Source organism: Ananas comosus, unplaced genomic scaffold (assembly GCF_001540865.1).
Source record: "Ananas comosus cultivar F153 unplaced genomic scaffold, ASM154086v1, whole genome shotgun sequence".
NCBI classification, from domain to species: Eukaryota; Viridiplantae; Streptophyta; class Magnoliopsida; order Poales; family Bromeliaceae; genus Ananas; species Ananas comosus.
Genome location: NW_017893343.1, coordinates 93569 through 110081, shown reverse-complemented (window position 1 = coordinate 110081; position 16513 = coordinate 93569). Strand labels below are relative to the sequence as shown.

Genomic DNA, 16513 nt, shown 5'->3' with positions numbered 1-16513 from the left:
CAAAAGAATTTTAGTCAATTTGCTGTCGATTATTTGTCTATTAGATGCATCCTTCTTTGTCGTTAGATTTTGCTAGCAGTGAATCTTAAAGCATAAATACATAACTTTATTAATTTGTCTATTGACGCATCCTTCTTTGCTGGTTAATTTTGCTAGCAGTGAATCTTAATTAAAGCATAAAATACCCGTATACTTTTATTTTTTATTTTTATTTGTTATGTTGTTTTCATATCATGGCCGAACTGAAACTTTCGAGCCCATATAATAGGAGGGCCATTGGTGAGCACAGATCGCAAAATTCGCAGCTGTCGCGCGTATCGTGGATATTTACCGTAATTACCTTTGGCAGTCGAAGCGCTCTGTCTCTCTCTCTCGTTCGAAACCGCGATAGCCCATCAGAAACCCTAGAAGAAGCTCGACGACGCGGACATGGCGATCGCTAGAACTGGTGTATTCGTAGATGATTATTTGGAGTGTAAGAATCATCTCCCTCTCCTGTTTGATCCCTAATTCTCTCCAGTTTTTTTTTTTTTTTTTTTTAATTTTCTTTCTTATATTTTTGGGTTGTGAATCGAAGATTCGAGCACGTTGGCGGGGGAGCTTCAGAGGCTTCTCTCCACCATGAGAGAACTCGACGAACGAGCTCAAGGTATAATTCTTAACATTACTGTTCAAATTAATCGGCAATTTGTGTAATATTATTTCTGAATTTTTTCGATTACATATGCAGCTGTGCTGTAACTTCTTATTCTGTTTTATTTCTGTTTTTTTTTTTTTTCTTCTGGATTATATGTCGAGCTTAAAATTGACGACACTTAATTCTTCATGCGCTAAAATTGATGAGTCTTGGTTTGTGAGATTCTGCAATGCCATAGAGTTACTGGTCATAGCATTAGAATTTACCTTAATTCTTATCATTTGCGTGAGAACAAAAAAAAATAAAGATGCTTTACTGCTTTTCTAAGATTTGAAGGTTATTAGAGTGCAATCGAACATGAAAATCACTTTGAGATTGAGTTGTCTCACATAACTCTTTAAAACTTGTATTTATTTTCAGTATAGCTGAAATGCTTTTAACGATAGTAAGAGGCTACAACTTTTGCTTGTAGAATTCAAAGTTCAAGTACTTACTACATTCTTATTTATATCTTGTATATGTTTACTTTTTGATACAGGCACAATTAGTCAGACAAAGGAGCAGACGAAGCACTGCTTGGGAATGTTGTCTTACGGCTCAGAAAAATTAAACCATGAAAATGACGAAACTGCATTCGAGAAAATAAAAAAGGAGATTGAAACTAGCCAAGAAAATGCACTAAGCCTTTGCACCGAGAAAGTGTTACTAGCACAGCAAGCTTATAATCTGGTAAGCTTCTTTTATAATACTGGAATGACTTAAAGAAATATCTGAACCTATAAGTAAGGAAATGAACGGTTTACAATTTCTTCTTCTTCTTCTTCTTCTTCTGTGCTCTTGATGAGACATGTTATTTAGTCAAATTAGTTGCATTTTCGTTCAACAATTTTCGATTTGTTTTGTTAGTCAATTGATTGATGTGAGGTTTCAAAATATAAACCTTTCTCATATGACAAGTCCAAAACTCCTTATCTTGGAATGTAATGGTCTTCTTTAGTGGCTTCTCATACTACTGAGGTATTCTTCAACCTTTACACTTTCTAACGGAGCTGGTGCTTGGGAATTCATGCAGATAGAGAGCCATATTAAACGGCTTGATGAAGATTTAGCCCAATTTGCTGAAGATTTAAAGCAAGGTATGGGAAGCATCTATGGCCAATCTAATTAAGATTATTTTATTGCTTTATCTCATGCCTAATACTTGTAAAGGGTAGTTGATTAAACTCCAGCACGGTCGTCGGTGGTCTTTTTTCCTTTCAGAAAAAAATTTCATTTTGGACTTGGTACTTGTGTTGATTTGAAAGAACTCTGACTTTCTTTTTTAACTGTTTCTTTTTCTTATCATTTATTTTACTGTTTTTAATGGTTTTGATGCTTCTGACGTCAAAAATTATTTCTAGAGACCTAATTGAACAACTTGGGTATTTTTACGATCTATCCCTCTAGTCATCCCTTCTCTTTCTCCTTTGGAGACACAAGTAATATTGGTTTAAAGGTTATAAGCTTGTAACAACTACTTCACGTTTTGTCGTTATTATAACAGAAGGGAAAATCCCCCCAGATGAACCAGCAATCCTCCCTCCACTTCCTGTGGTAACCAGGGATGAAAAGAGAAAGGGAGGCTATATTACACCTCAGTCAAAGCGGTTAAAAGAAAGGGAATGGGGGGTGGAGCGGGGTATGGATCTTGACCTAATGCCTCCCCCAGGCAGCAACAAGAAGAGTACTCCTGCATCTGTTGATGTGGACCAATCCATTGATCCGAATGAACCGACATATTGCATCTGTCACCAGGTCTCAATCTTCACTTAAAACTGTTTTAGCATCCTCAACTGGAAATGAAATCCTCAATGGATTCCTGTTGGTTTCAGGTGTCTTATGGCGACATGATTGCCTGTGACAATGAGAATGTAAGTTTCTTATTGTTGCTCAAAATTGGCAGTTCCTCGTGATCTTTTGTTTCAATAATTGATATTTGGGACTTGTGGCATGCTTCTTGGGTTCGGAATTTTGTCTTTGCTGGATGTTTTGCATGTTTCATAGTGCACCGAAAACAAGTGAATTTAACAGAATCTCTTTCCAGAAAAGAATATTCTAATACGTGTTGATTATAAATCTGATTTTGCTCTCTTGTTTCCCCTTATTTCACCTACCTTTGTACTGGTTCATTTCCAGTAGGGGTTATATGCTAATTTTGGTTATTTACTAATTTTGCAAGAGCAAACTTAGTAATGCCTGGATGCTTGAATGCGCATAACCGTAGGAGTGGATCAATTTTGATATTGACTTCCTTCTCTTTTTTTTTTGTCCTGTTTACTTCATTCCCTTTATATATATGTTAATATTTTTAAAAGTAGAGCTATTATATTTTCTTGCTGATTCCTTTCTGCTCGACAGTGTGAAGGAGGTGAATGGTTCCATTATTCATGTGTTGGCCTCACACCAGAGACAAGATTTAAAGGGAAATGGTTTTGCCCAACCTGCAGGAGCCAGCAATGAGCCGTCGGGCTCTTCCCATAGCTAACCCTATTTTAGTCACAATGGGTTGCTTACTGCGTAATTCTGGTTCTTAAAGCTGGTTCATGTAACTAGTTTAGTGAAGAGGGATTCTCTCTTTGTAAAAAATTCTCATATTCGGGTGCCGTAATAACACTTGGTAGTGTAACGATTACGATCTTTGGTGGCTATTTGCATCTTTAGCTTTTTCTTTTTTTTTGTTTTGTTTTGTTTCTTTTCTTCTCTGAAGGCTGTAAATAGCTATTGGGATCTAGCATCAGTTTTGCAAGATGCAGCGAAGATTGTCTCGTTTTACAAAGAGAAGCTCTTGACGTGTAATTGAACAGAAACTATCTTTGGTCAAATGCCTTTTTGTCAAGCAGGCTTTTGTGTGTGGCTGCTCATTTGAGACGTCTCACAACTGACAACTGTTCACTTCACTTCCTCCAAATACTGTCTTAAAGAGTAAACAATATAGCGACTAGTTGCTTTTAGATACCTAAGGAAAAATGTAAAGACCATCTAGGAGCTCCATTTTATTAACGAAAGAAAATACCCATGATGTTTGCAACGGAGTGTGTTTATTATGTTTTTTTTTGATCTTTTCCTTCCCTTCCTTTGGAAACCGTAATGGCAAAGTGTACCATATGATTAGTCGGTCTCTGCAGTATGATTTAAAGATTTGGATTGTGCAAGTATTGAGCTCCTTTCCATGTACCTCCAGGAGCCAGGGACACAGGGGTTTGCATTGTAGGGCCTATGCAGATATATGCATATTTTCCATACCAATCATGCTTTGATCCTGGACTAAGAACATAAATATCGTCGAACCCGCTTCTTCCTACTGCAACCGAGTTTCTTCTTCCCTGCATCACAAGCAAAAAAAAAGGACATCATTAGGCTTAGGCTTTCATAAGACTACTTGCTAGGTGTATACTTCCACATATCTTCCTCCCCTGCACCACAATGATGCTCCTTAACTCTCCGCCGACAGCTTTAGAGAGGTCATTACCCTGTCAATGACTGTGAATTCCCTCGGTGCGCTCGTATATGTCCGACACATTTCCTCGGTCATGTGGGCGTAATCGTCAGCTTCCTCCCCCTCTGATTCTTCTATCATGGAATCTTCTTCTACTGCTTCATCTTTCATTCCATCCCTCGTTTCCCAACTAGAAAACAATCCTCGAGCAGCTTTCTGAGCCCACGACTCACCACCACTTGTAGAGGATATCTTCTTATCGGAATCCGGCGGAATAATACTGAATTCTGTGTTAATTGGTCTTCTACCGTGGTAGTTTGAGCCTTGCAGTCCGACCGCATACGTTGCATCGGGTGTGCTCACAGTGAGATGGTTCATAACACAACCCAAAAGTTGGAGAGATGATGATCTACGGTTTATAACAGTGAATTCTGAGGCAAGGAGGTTGTGCCGCAGTGTCACAGCGCATTTGAATTCAGCCATATTCTCTGGAGCAGCAGAGCCAAGTTCGATCTGCAATTGAATGCGACGACTGATTATGCTAAGGTACATGATTCTAGGAAGCATGTTGAACCCAAATTGGTGTTTAAAGGCTCGGAGCGAGCAAGCTTGGTAACAGCTTACAGTATACAAATGTTGTTTTTTCCTTTTTTCTTTTAGTACTTAAAATGTACAAGAAACAACTAGAAAAGAATTGTGCTTTCTATTTATACTGTAAAGATGTAAAGCGTCCATTGAATCACAGAATTAATTGTAACCTGAGACATTTGCTCTTAATTTGATTTTTTTTTTTCCGTTTGGTCTATACTCTATAGTGAGTCACTTGTTGATGATTAAACTTTTGAACTGATGAAAGTAGTCGTATTACCTGAATTGACTTATCAGAACTCCCACTAACATTGCGAAGAGTCCAATTACTAGGAGACCATGGCATGCCGCCGTCATTTATACACTTGAAATCCATGGACACCCCTCCTTGAATAACGGCTTCACCATCCTCTCCTTCGGAGACCGTGGTATGCAGCACCTCGAGCGTCGTGCCATGCCACATGAACGGCTTGTACGACGTGATCAGGCCGCTCGGCAGCATCAACTTGGCCAGGCTTCCGTTGTCCAACGCCATCTCGACGACGCAGCTCTCTCCGATGCTCTCGAAACTAACTCCGTGGCCGCTGAATTCTCTCACCAAGTAGTCCATATTGATCGGTACAGTTACAGCTGCAGAAGGAGCCAAAGCTTGCAATGAGAAGCGCCTTCTCTGCCTGCGAGGCGGACGATTGAAGAAAAGCTGAGGACGGGTGACATCAAGGTGCTTTAATGTGTTTGCGCGAGGAAGATGAATAGAATTAGAAAGAAATGTAGAAGTGCTTGCCATGGTCTAGACCTGTAACTATGCTTCTTCTTTTTTTTCTTTTCTTTTCTTTCCTCCTCCTGGGTACTGTGTAAGGATATTTTGGTGGATTGAGGCAGTGTTGCCTGATCTGTTGCATGCTTCATTAGAATTGTTTGGTCCAAATTAAAGCCGGAGGTTGTTATCTTCATTAATTTGTCCTCTTGTGGGTTCTAGTTGGGTACATATTCAGCTATTTGTAGTTGTACACACTACATAAGATTGGTGCAAACTCACATCACATGAAGAGCAAAACAAATTTTGGAAAGAAAATTTCAAAAATAACAGGTGGTGCAGTTATTCAAAATACGAAGATACAAAGGAAAAGAAAAAGAATAAAAGCATTCGTAACTAGCTATTCAGAATAGCTGCACTTTAAAGCTTCATATATATATTCAGTAAAACAACAGGCAAGCCAACTCTACTTACTGAGGAGAATGTCAAAAACAATCTACAGCAAACATGCAATCAAAATGTACAAAGGCTTATATTCTCCAGAAAGTAAAAAAAAAAAACCTGACATATTTTTTTTCGTAGATCTCTCTTGTTACAGATTGGGACATCATGTGAATCTGGAAAAGTCTGGAATTTTGATAGATGGAAATCCCAATTCCTAATCTCTCGTGTCGGTGATTTTCCAATATACAAAAATCAGAAATAAGATCAATTCGATTACGTTCCTAACCTGACATAGAAAAATCAGTAAAATTAGAACGAACCAACATCCATTGATTAAGTTAACACGTGTCTTCTATTGTTTTTTTTCAACAAAAATAGAACGAGAACGATAGAACCCGGAACCAAGCGCAAGCGCGCTCAATCGAACTCCTATAAATCAATTATTAGTTGAATTTTTATCCCAACTGTAAACCAAATTTGATCTCTATTCGAACTTGTTTTCCAAGCAGCGTCATTATTGATCTATATATACTCTTCTCCCTCTTAATGCGCGCGCGCGCGCGCTCTCTCCCTCTCTCTCTCTCTCTCTCTCTCTCTCTCTCTCTCTCCACTACTCTGCTTTTCTCTTGTTAAGAGTTTTAGAATCGGCTCCTCTCTCCTTCTCTGGGATTTTCTCGAGCATAAAGATGGGATCTTCGAAGAGCGATAGCGGCGGTAGTATGTTGTTGTTCCATAGATTTGTCGTCTTTTCCGCATCCTTTTTTCGATCGCTATATATCGTGCTTTTGTTCATTAATTGTTACTGTGTTTGGTCGATTGCTTTGTTGTTTGGAGCCTTGCGATTCTCTTGCGGAGGGAAGGGATTGTTTGATGAAGCTTCATCAGCCCCCCCCCCCCCCCCCCCCCCCCCCCCCCCCCCCTGGTTTGAAGTGGTTTTTTTTTTTTTTTTTTTTTTTTTTTTTTTTTTTTTTGATTTGTACAGTGCATAAAGATATCTGAGATTAGGGTTTAGGACTTTATTTGGTTAGAAACTGTCGAAATCGTAGACAGTGTAGTGTGGAATCACGGGGCATTCTAATTTTCATACGTAGGGCTGATACTATGGATTGGAACTTGTTGTTGGAAGAAGAGTAAATAAACTCTTCAAAATTCAAACAATCTATTGAAGCTAAACTTGCTGTTATGCTAGCAGTAACATAACTTTTCCTTGTATTTGCTTAACAGAAACTGATGATGACTTGCCAGATCCTGGCACACTTCGGGCTTCGAGAAGTGCGCATAATTCCGGAGCCACGGAGATGGCCTCAGCTCCATTATCTCGCGGAGAAGATGAAATAGACATAGAACTTCAAGTTCACTGCTTGGAGACTAAAGCGTATAGTGCTGTTTTAAGAGCATTCAATGCTCAATCAGATGTTCTTTCATGGGTACTTGCTGCAACTTTTCTTTTGGTTATTTCTGTATGTTTACTATCGCATTTGTCCAACTCTCATGTCTCTTATAGGAGAAGGCAGAACTTATATCGGATATAAGGAAGGGACTCAGAATTTCTAGTGCTGAGCACAAGGAAATTCTCAGGAAAATCAGTTCTGATGAATTGGTCAAGTCTATACGGTTCGTAATTTTGTCTCAGCTAAATTAGTTGATTTCTTAGTTACAGTGTGTATTAGGCTGATCCGTGGCATTTGTTAATTTTGAGCAGGACACGGCAGATGGACTCTGACACTCAGATGACAACTTGTGAAAGGTTGAAATCCGGGTATGCAGCTGCCTCGTTGCTCGCATTGTACCCATGTAGTGTTCAACCTTTGCCTGCAGCTGTTCCTTCGTCCTTGGCAGTAAGTAATTGTGATTTAAAGAGGGTGAGGATTTTTCTTTTTCTCTTTTCTCACTGCTGGCTTTCATCTGTTTTGTACCTTACCGGATAATTCATTAGGTATTGTGTCTTAATTGTTGAAGAAAAGGATCGTATCAACAGAGTTAGATTGTACAAGAAAACAGTTAAACCGGCATGGTAACTTGTCGCAATTAAGGTTTGAAATTGATAATTTAGTATATCATCAATAAGCAGGAAATTGTTCAGTACTTCATATATTAATTAAATTGTCTCTTTGAATTGATTTAAGTTGTATATTATCAATTCTACTTGCATCGCCGTGTGACTTGCATTGTTTGCATTACAATAAGGGTGGCTACGAGCATATATCTTTCTTTTTTTGGACCGTTTCATTTCTAAATGGATCTTGCTGATGATGTAAATGTACCTGCAGGCTGCAGTGTCCTTCCTCAAGATAGAGCAGCCATGTGTTATTATCCTATGATATTCAGTTTCGTTTATTATTATTATTATTATTATTATTATTATTGATACATTTGAAGCTACTTTAACTTTTTTACCTGATAGCTTAAGTTTATCTGAAGAATTTAATTATTGTAAGTTTTTTTATTACAGACAAATCTCATAGATGATCACTGCGGCGGCCATGCATTCTCCCCTCAACTGAACAGAAGAAAGGTAACTCAAGATAGACAGCCACGAAGCATGGCAAAACCTGGAGGTTTGCTGGTTGTACGGACATCTAAGAAGTGTTCTGTTCCTTCCGGGACTGATAGCTTGAAACCTAGACCAGATGTAATCGAGATCCGTGCAACTGATGAACTTATCAATGAGGTGTGTGATGCTTTCTCAAAAGAATGTTCCTTGCTGTTTTTATTGGAGTCATTATTCCCATCACAGAACTTGTATGCTATTAGCTTTGCAGATTCTTGATGCAAGACTATTTTTTTCCTAGCATTTGCATTACGGAACATGCGCCTTTACTTTTTACAGATCGAGAAATTCTGTCGAGAGAATCCAGACCGAGCTAATGTGAAGAGGGCAAAATCAATCCTCAGAGTGAGTCCAGTGATCCCATTTCAACTTTTCATCATGGCGTGCATGTTAAATTCGAATTGTAGTGTGCTGAAGTCGATCAAGATTTGACTAGGTAAATATGAATGATACAATCCATTATCTTCTTTGGAATAGGATCATGAGAAAGCCCTAATGGAAGCGATTGGTAGACTTAGCTGCTGATCTCTCAGGCAGCGGTGACTGAGTCAGCTATCTTTCTAGTCTCTCTTACGCTACCAGAGTTTCTTGTACTCTGTGCCAGAGCTAGAAAGGAACGGACGTGGATGCGATGATGCTGTATATTGGCAGATTGATTGATTGATTCGACGAGAAACTGCAAAAGTGAGAACTGAATTGTGCTGTGGGAGCTGTTAACCTTCAAGGCAACGAATTTTTGACTCCCGTCTTCAGGACACTAAGCTGGGGAGCCTCTCTAACATCAGGATGATTTCTTATTTTTTTCTTTTTTTGGGAGAGGGGGGGTGGTGTAAAAATACTGCAACATTGACATGATCCAGCACTACCTCATTGGCTGGTGATGAGGAAATAGCGGTGTACCTCTTTTCGTCGTGTTAACACTATCTAGATCGTGTTAACACTATTTCTAGATGACTGACCGTCTCTAGAACAAGTGGCAAAGGGTTTGGTGGTTGGTACCAGAGACCCAAGTTCGAATTCTAGTTGATTCACATTTCCAACTAAGTTTATTTCTAAATGAAATAAACGAAATGGATAGCGTGCTATCTATCTCTCTAAAAAAAAAACACTATCTCTTAATGCTGCCCGACGTGCAATTGGTCTGTTATCTCTTTAACCTATCTCACTTCCGAATGCCGTTGGTAAATCAACCAGAGGGCCATTTGGTTCAAAATTTGTAATATTTGAACCAAATTTATAATGTTTCAGGAATGCTACATATTTCATATTTAGAATGACCAATTTATTACTAACATATTAAGCCACTTAGATTGAAAGGTTATTAAAAACCAATACATTATTATTAACGGACAGCAAATGAAAATCATAAAATTGAGAAAACCTGATCCACAATAATATAATATTTTTACCACTTAAAAAATACAGCGATTCCAATATTGAACTAACACCTTTAATAACTAGCCTAAGTTGGATTGAATAATAATATTTTGAATATCTATAATAAAAAAATAAAGACTTACCTGATGGTAATCTAGGCACACCCTTTCCATCACCATATGTACTGGAACAATCTGCTTCGATGCTCTCATGCACTAGAACAATCTGCTCTAATGCTTTTCATTAAGTGAAGCAGGTTAGGTATCATGGAACGCCAAAGTCACATACTTCTCAACTACACAAACTGGGTGCTAGTCTAATATTTTTCTCCAGCAGAAAAAATAAATTACTACCCTTTTTTGGTTCTCACTCCACAAAGCAAGCCGAAACAACTCCAACAGTTACTACTTTCAAAAACACTACCAATAAGTAATACACAGAAAAAAGAAGCCCAAAAACTCTCTTGCTAGACATGATTCATCAACAATGTTCGGGTAAATCTTCTACCAAAATGATCTTAAATAAAACTAAAAAAAAGTTTGTATAAATTAACATCAACATGACAACCGGTGTAGACAGTCGCAGAGAGTTGCCTGTGCGCCGCAACAAACCCAAGAACCTCAGCCTATAACAGGCCTGCATCCTTGAGTGCTTTTTCGAAGTCCTCTTCGCTTCTCCAGTTTGGAATCTGAAGGCATATCATCCAAACAAACCAAGTCAATCCACTGAGAAAGTACGTGAGAAAAACAGCATACGGTACTCTAACTTGCCTCAGGAATTTGATGCTGAAAATAACGCTCGATCTCCTCCATAATTCTTCGATCCCTGTCGCTACACAACAAGTTGAACACGGCTCCTATTGCCAACACAAGGAAAAACACCATTTCAACAAAAATGCATATTTTCACAGCATATGCACCTACACTATAGTATTACAAGATCTGTACTTGGTGTGCACAAACAGTGTAGGATGCAAAAAATAATGAATATTGACCAGATTTACTAAACCAGGTTTTGAATTTACAAGTTCATTTTCATAATAAGTGTAACATAATATACGGAGATGCTTAAGAGTAGCACACTATAATAACGAGAAACAGCAATATATAAAGACCATTAAGAAGTTCACTTTTAGCAAAAATATTATGGCGAATATTGATCTAGCTATATCCAGTCAATGCTCTGAAAAATCCTTACAACCTTGTTTGGGTTTTTTTGATTAAGAAAGTTTCACTGCTAGGGGCACTGAGCTTTACCAAATATGATGGGTGTAAAAATTCACCAAATTGATCGACAAGGACAAACAGAAAAATGGAGCAAAATACATTGCTACGATTGATAGAATGAGATAATAACTGAAGTACTCAAAATGATTACTATGCAGAATGAACATTAGCAAACATGGAAATAATGCAGAAGTCACAGGAAAGCAGGAAAGTAGAAGCTTTCTATGAGCGGGTGATATATGATCATTCAGCAAGATTGTCATCGTCAAGGCTAATAGAATTATGCCAAGTAATTGAAGTATCACATTATCATTATTGTTAATCTACAATGTAGTTCACAGAAAAAAAGAGGTAGAAAAACAACATTACCCTTGCGCCCAAAGCGTCCAGCTCTGCCTATTCTATGAAGATAGACCTCATAATCAGGCTCCCGAGTACCATACTTGATAGGAAGATCATAGTTGATGACCAAGTTAACCTTTTTCAAAACAAAAATGTGTTAGGACCAGAAATTCATTACTAGAGAAACAAAGAAACCCTAACTGCTTAACTACAAATTCCTTACCTGTGCTTGATCAAAACCTCGAGCGAGGAGATCTGTAGTGATGAGAACCTTAGTATATCCCTCCTTGAATTCCCTTATTATCCTATCCCTGTCTTCTTGCTTGAGAGCGCCTTGGATTGAAGTGCACTCATAGCCCTCCTTAACCAGTGAATTGTGCAACGTCCGCGTACTTTCCCTCGTACGGACAAATATGATAGTCTGCCCTATCTTTTGCCCAAATTCAAATATCTTGTCCTTGATAACTTCTACTTTGGCAAGTTCATCAGGGCATTGGACCTTATATTGCTTTACTTTTTCTAATGTGAGTTCCTCTTTATTCACATATATATGATTTCCATCCTTGACGACTTTTGAAACAAACTCCTTGACAGTCTCATTAAATGTCGCGGAAAACAGAAGTACCTAAAATGTTGAAAGAAAAGAAAAAAGATAATAAAAAAGCTTATATTTCCTTGAGTACAAAGGACATGAAACTAATGTGATTAAGCATCCAAGTGTAAAGACATTCTGAAAGAGATGTCCTAACACACAAAAATTTGCCGGGCATAGTAATTTACCACTCAATAAGGAATACAGTGGAAACAAGACAGAGAGAACATCTCAAAACAAGGGCTCCTCTTTGTAGCATATTAACACTTGAACTACTGCTCAATATCAAAAAGATAATGAGTTTATAGATCATAGTCCTTTTGTACCTTTAATAAGAATGAGTACATCTACTGATTCTATGCTATATTGGAGCCTTCTCACCACTTGCAAGTTACTACGCCACTCAATTGTCTATATTAATTACCAAGAGTCTCTCATTGACTAGGGAAATGTTCAATCTGTGCTGTACTGGACCTCTCTTATGCAGATAAATGTTCACACCTCTTCCAACCAAGATAAACTAAAATGGTCTTGCATTCAAAACATAAAAGAACTTTTAAAATGACAAATAGCATAAAAATTTGATGACCCTAGAATTAGCAAGAGCTTTTGTCTCTGGACTAGTTCTAATAAAATTCTGCAATCATATAGATCTAGCCAATGTTCAGTGTCATGTAATACAACTTTAGCACAGCAGTACTATATGTTCTCATATTTTTTTAAAAAAATTGTAGTCGTAAGAAAGCTGCGGACTACATACATTAAAAGTAAGCTCCTATTATCCCTTCATTTTTTTTTTTAATTCTTATTATCCATTCATTAAAAAAAGCCTAGAATGACTTAACACACACCTGACAGCCCCCGCAGTTTCTCTGAATGTCCTTCATTATTCTTTCAGAATCATCCTTAAAACCATCCTACAACAAAGCAATAGTTTGCAAAAACAGAATAGAAAACATAAGAATATGATACTTGAAAGCTTGAGCAAAAACCAACAAGATCAAAATCAAATTGCTAATAAGAAATTTGTATGCATACATATGCATGCCCATTATACACACAAGTATATATTTCTCTTAAGGGTAGTGAGCTTGCAACCAAAATAATATGCATAACAATGCTTGATAAAAAAAATGCTTGTTAAAAAGAGTATTTAAGTAGTCATTCCATAGCTTAGGAAGGAAAGAATTATCAAGACAAGGGTAAAACCGTAGTGTAAGAAGATATTTAAGGGCAACAAGGAAAATAAGAAAAAGAAACTTGCACAACCACAAACTGCCTACATCATGATTCTTCAAATGACAATGGTAAGCATATCGACCAGCCAATTTGACTGTTATGCATAAAAAGTTCATTGTGTAACAAAGATATCACCTGGCTACCTCTTAAAATGACCCAAGGGATCACAGAAAAGGTGTTACTAAACACTATTTTATTTTCTTTAGTTGTAAGTTCTAGGACACCAAAAAACTATTTCCTTATGAACTTAATTAAGCTGTACGTCCTGCTCATGAGACAGAGAACAGAGAAATGAAAATGAATTCTTTGCAGTATCGCTTTATCTATTAGAATGTAATAAACACAACCCCTTGAATGAGAGCATGAAAAAAGGGTACGAATGACTTCAATAATATGAAAACAACCTCTGCAAGCATGTGATCAGCCTCGTCAAAAACAAGTATCCGAATGTCCCGTGTGGACAATTTCCTTAATGCCATCCACTTCTTGATTGTCCCTGGAGTGCCAATCACTACTTGATCAGTTATCGGTGGTTGTTTTGCAACGGGAATGGCATCTGGCGAATCTAATGGTATAGCGCACTTAGAAGTTATTCCCGTAAACTTTCCCATTCTTTCAAGGACTGATTGGTTCTGCATTATTCAGCTAACGGTTAGAGAATGACACAAGTAGTCTAAAACATGCAAACCGAAGAAACAAAAGCAACAGACCTGCTGGGCAAGCTCTCTTGTGGGACAGAGGCAAATGGCCTGAGGGATTTTCTTTTTCGGATCGACCCTACTGAGCATTCCAAGCACAAAGCATGTCGTCTTTCCCGAGCCATTATGGGCTTGAGCAACCAAGTCTTTGTATGGCGGTGTGAGAATCATAGGAAGGGTCACGGCCTGTATCTTACTGGGCTTACTGAAACCCATTTCGACATAAAGGCCTTTCAAAAGTTCCTCAGAGAGATTGAGGTCTTCAAATCTGACAGCAGACGTGTATACCGCATTTCCAGACGTAACCTATGACGGCAGAATAAAGAAAAAAGATGAAGCAGCTGACTAAAGTTGCAAACTCGTGGAGAAAGACTCGGTACAAACTAATGGAGCAGTAACTCGTTATGAACACAGTGAAGATTTAAATACTAAAATCTAGCTTCCATTTTTTTAAAAACATAATCACGTCCATAGGGAGATCCTTCCATTCGCTGATAATGCGATATTACTATGAGGGTGCTGCGATTCAAAATTGCCATTAGAGTCCTTAAGCGAGAGCCAGCACTTACAAATTTGCAGGAACTCAAAAACGTATTTTTATATTTCAGGGACGGGCTTTCAAGTTGAAGCACTGAACATCCCTCTTGCTCTGGTAATCATGTTCTCGTGAAGATACGAACCTTTTCCCCTTTACTTTTTTTTTTCTTTTCTTTACTATAATTTTTTCATTAAAATCTTAAATTTAGAAATTTGCCACCGTTTATAATTAAAGGACCACATCTAGTGATTGATAACAACAAGGACATGTTTCGTGAGCCAATTCCGACAACATCACTAAAATCCAAGTCAAGCGCTCAATTCGAAACAATTAGGATAAAGAGACTTCGTCTCACTTAAAATAAGAAGAAATAGAGGGTCAAGTACTCAAAGCAACACTACTACTAGCTGAAAGCTTGATGGACGCATCAAAGATCCACATAATAGAAGCAATTGGACTAGGGTCACAGCTTCAAGGAGCGGACGCTCATCGAGCAAAAACCTTAAAGAAGATAAAGTTTTTTTTTTAAAAAAAAAAAGAGGAAAAGGAAGGGATGGGGTTGTATCTTACGGCTTTGATCTGAGAGTCGTCGGGATCGTCGAGGCGGCTGCTGGGGTCCTCATCGGAGATAGTGAGCGACTCGATCTGGTTCAACGCCGAGGCGTCCGCCTCCGACGACGTAGCCGCCGCCGCCGCCGCCGCCGCCTCTTCGTCGGCCGCCTCATCGGCCCACGACCTCCTCTCCTCCGCCGTCGTCGTCGCGGCGGAGCTGCTACCGCTATCGGCCATGGCGCGGAGAGGGAGACAAGAGGAAGAGGACAGAGGAGAGATCGCGAGAGCGCAGAGGAAGAGTAGATGTGAATGAGAGAGAGAGAGAGAGAGAGAGAGAGAGGGAACGATGTGTTTATTTATTTGACGCAGCAGAGAGCGAGCCGGGGAGAGCGTATATTTGACGCGAAGAGAAAATTGGAACCGACCTTCTCTCCGCCAAGATATTATTCTATAATTGAAAATGTAATTTGGTCATGTAAATTAGACTAGAATTCTGTTTTTACTTTCTTTCCGAAACGAAAGATTTACTTGGCTTTTAAGTTTTACGACATAAAAAATAAATAATTATAATTAAACAAACTAAAAATAAATCAAAACAAATCAAAATTTAAAAATAAATTAATTAAAAAATAATGTTATGCCACCAATAGTTATTTAAATTTTAACTATAAATTTAGATTTTTTTTTTATAAAATTTATATTTAAATATTAAATTAATTAGTAAATGTGACGAAGGGAGATTTTTCACAATTTCTTTTATAGAGAATGATATAATGCAAATCATCATGAGATATTTTATAACAAGTCTTTCTTTATGCAGTTTAGCATACTTTTCACTCAAAGCATCCAATCTACTTACAATACTGTTACCCACAAACGTTAGAGAAAGAATTTTTTTTATAAATAATCCTATCCATTTTTATAATTATAAAAATAATTTTTTTTAAAAAAATTATAAAAATAGACTTCTAAATGCGGTGAATGATTTACCGCATTCATAACTCCTCATTAGGAGTAAAGAATAAAAGCGGTGAATCATTCACCGCTTTTACCATCGTAGAAATATAAAAAAAAAAAGAAAAAAAGAAAAAAAGAAAGAAAACGGTGAATAGTTCACCGCTTTTAAAAACGATGAATGATCATTTATCGTTTTTATAGGACTATATTTACAAATAAAAATTTAACAGATCTATTTTTAAAATAAAAGTTTAGGGGAAGACTATTGCACTAAAAAACCCTCAGAGAAAACTAAAATAAAATTGTGAACTAAAAAAAATTAAATGAGATAAATTGTAAAAAGAGTAAAATCAATGATAACTTGTTTCTCTGTTTTTAAGGGGGTTTCCTCTTAAACCAAATCCCAGCTTGCAGTCCCCGTTCACCAGAGATTTCTTTTGTTTTTCTAAATTTATTTTATATTTTAGATCCTTTTATAGTGCAGATCCCTTCCACAACAACAAATTTTATAACAGAACATTTCTAGTTCGACAAACTACA

At 37.6% G+C, this 16513-nt stretch overlaps 4 protein-coding genes across 12 annotated transcripts; 2 read left to right on the top strand and 2 right to left on the bottom strand.

The window, feature by feature from the left end:
- The first annotated feature begins 342 nt into the window (after positions 1–342).
- Positions 343–3352, top strand: LOC109705712 (PHD finger protein ING2-like). Of its 2 annotated transcripts, XM_020226468.1 has the most exons (7): positions 343–475; positions 578–649; positions 1176–1366; positions 1710–1773; positions 2181–2431; positions 2509–2547; positions 3035–3352. In XM_020226468.1, the coding sequence occupies exons 1-7, from the start codon at positions 430–432 to the stop codon at positions 3134–3136; spliced, it is 765 nt and encodes a 254-aa protein (XP_020082057.1). In that variant the 5' UTR covers positions 343–429; the 3' UTR covers positions 3137–3352. The 2 variants fall into 2 exon arrangements, with proteins under 2 accessions (XP_020082057.1, XP_020082058.1); XM_020226469.1 differs by lacking the exon at positions 2509–2547.
- A 285-nt stretch (positions 3353–3637) lies between these two features.
- On the bottom strand, positions 3638–5638 carry LOC109705709 (protein NDH-DEPENDENT CYCLIC ELECTRON FLOW 5-like). Of its 5 annotated transcripts, none has more exons than XM_020226459.1 (4): positions 5497–5638; positions 4981–5374; positions 4146–4625; positions 3638–3999 (listed from the first exon to the last, which is right to left on the bottom strand). In XM_020226459.1, the coding sequence occupies exons 1-4, from the start codon at positions 5607–5609 to the stop codon at positions 3808–3810; spliced, it is 1179 nt and encodes a 392-aa protein (XP_020082048.1). In that variant the 5' UTR covers positions 5610–5638; the 3' UTR covers positions 3638–3807. The 5 variants fall into 5 exon arrangements, with proteins under 5 accessions (XP_020082048.1, XP_020082047.1, XP_020082051.1 ...); XM_020226458.1 differs by having other exon boundaries at positions 5485–5624; XM_020226462.1 differs by having other exon boundaries at positions 4981–5400; positions 5497–5595.
- Positions 5639–6249: 611 nt separating this feature from the next.
- LOC109705711 (protein EMSY-LIKE 3-like) lies at positions 6250–9341 on the top strand. Of its 4 annotated transcripts, none has more exons than XM_020226465.1 (7): positions 6250–6615; positions 7126–7328; positions 7406–7515; positions 7604–7763; positions 8354–8572; positions 8732–8797; positions 8930–9341. In XM_020226465.1, the coding sequence occupies exons 1-7, from the start codon at positions 6588–6590 to the stop codon at positions 8975–8977; spliced, it is 834 nt and encodes a 277-aa protein (XP_020082054.1). In that variant the 5' UTR covers positions 6250–6587; the 3' UTR covers positions 8978–9341. The 4 variants fall into 4 exon arrangements, with proteins under 4 accessions (XP_020082054.1, XP_020082055.1, XP_020082053.1 ...); XM_020226466.1 differs by having other exon boundaries at positions 6250–6618; positions 7147–7328; XM_020226464.1 differs by having other exon boundaries at positions 6256–6618.
- A 797-nt stretch (positions 9342–10138) lies between these two features.
- Positions 10139–15393, bottom strand: LOC109705708 (DEAD-box ATP-dependent RNA helicase 38-like). The gene is made up of 8 exons (XM_020226457.1): positions 15035–15393; positions 13939–14232; positions 13633–13860; positions 12841–12906; positions 11621–12022; positions 11425–11533; positions 10600–10685; positions 10139–10517 (listed from the first exon to the last, which is right to left on the bottom strand). The coding sequence occupies exons 1-8, from the start codon at positions 15251–15253 to the stop codon at positions 10455–10457; spliced, it is 1467 nt and encodes a 488-aa protein (XP_020082046.1). The 5' UTR covers positions 15254–15393; the 3' UTR covers positions 10139–10454.
- Between the last annotated feature and the right edge of the window lie 1120 nt (positions 15394–16513).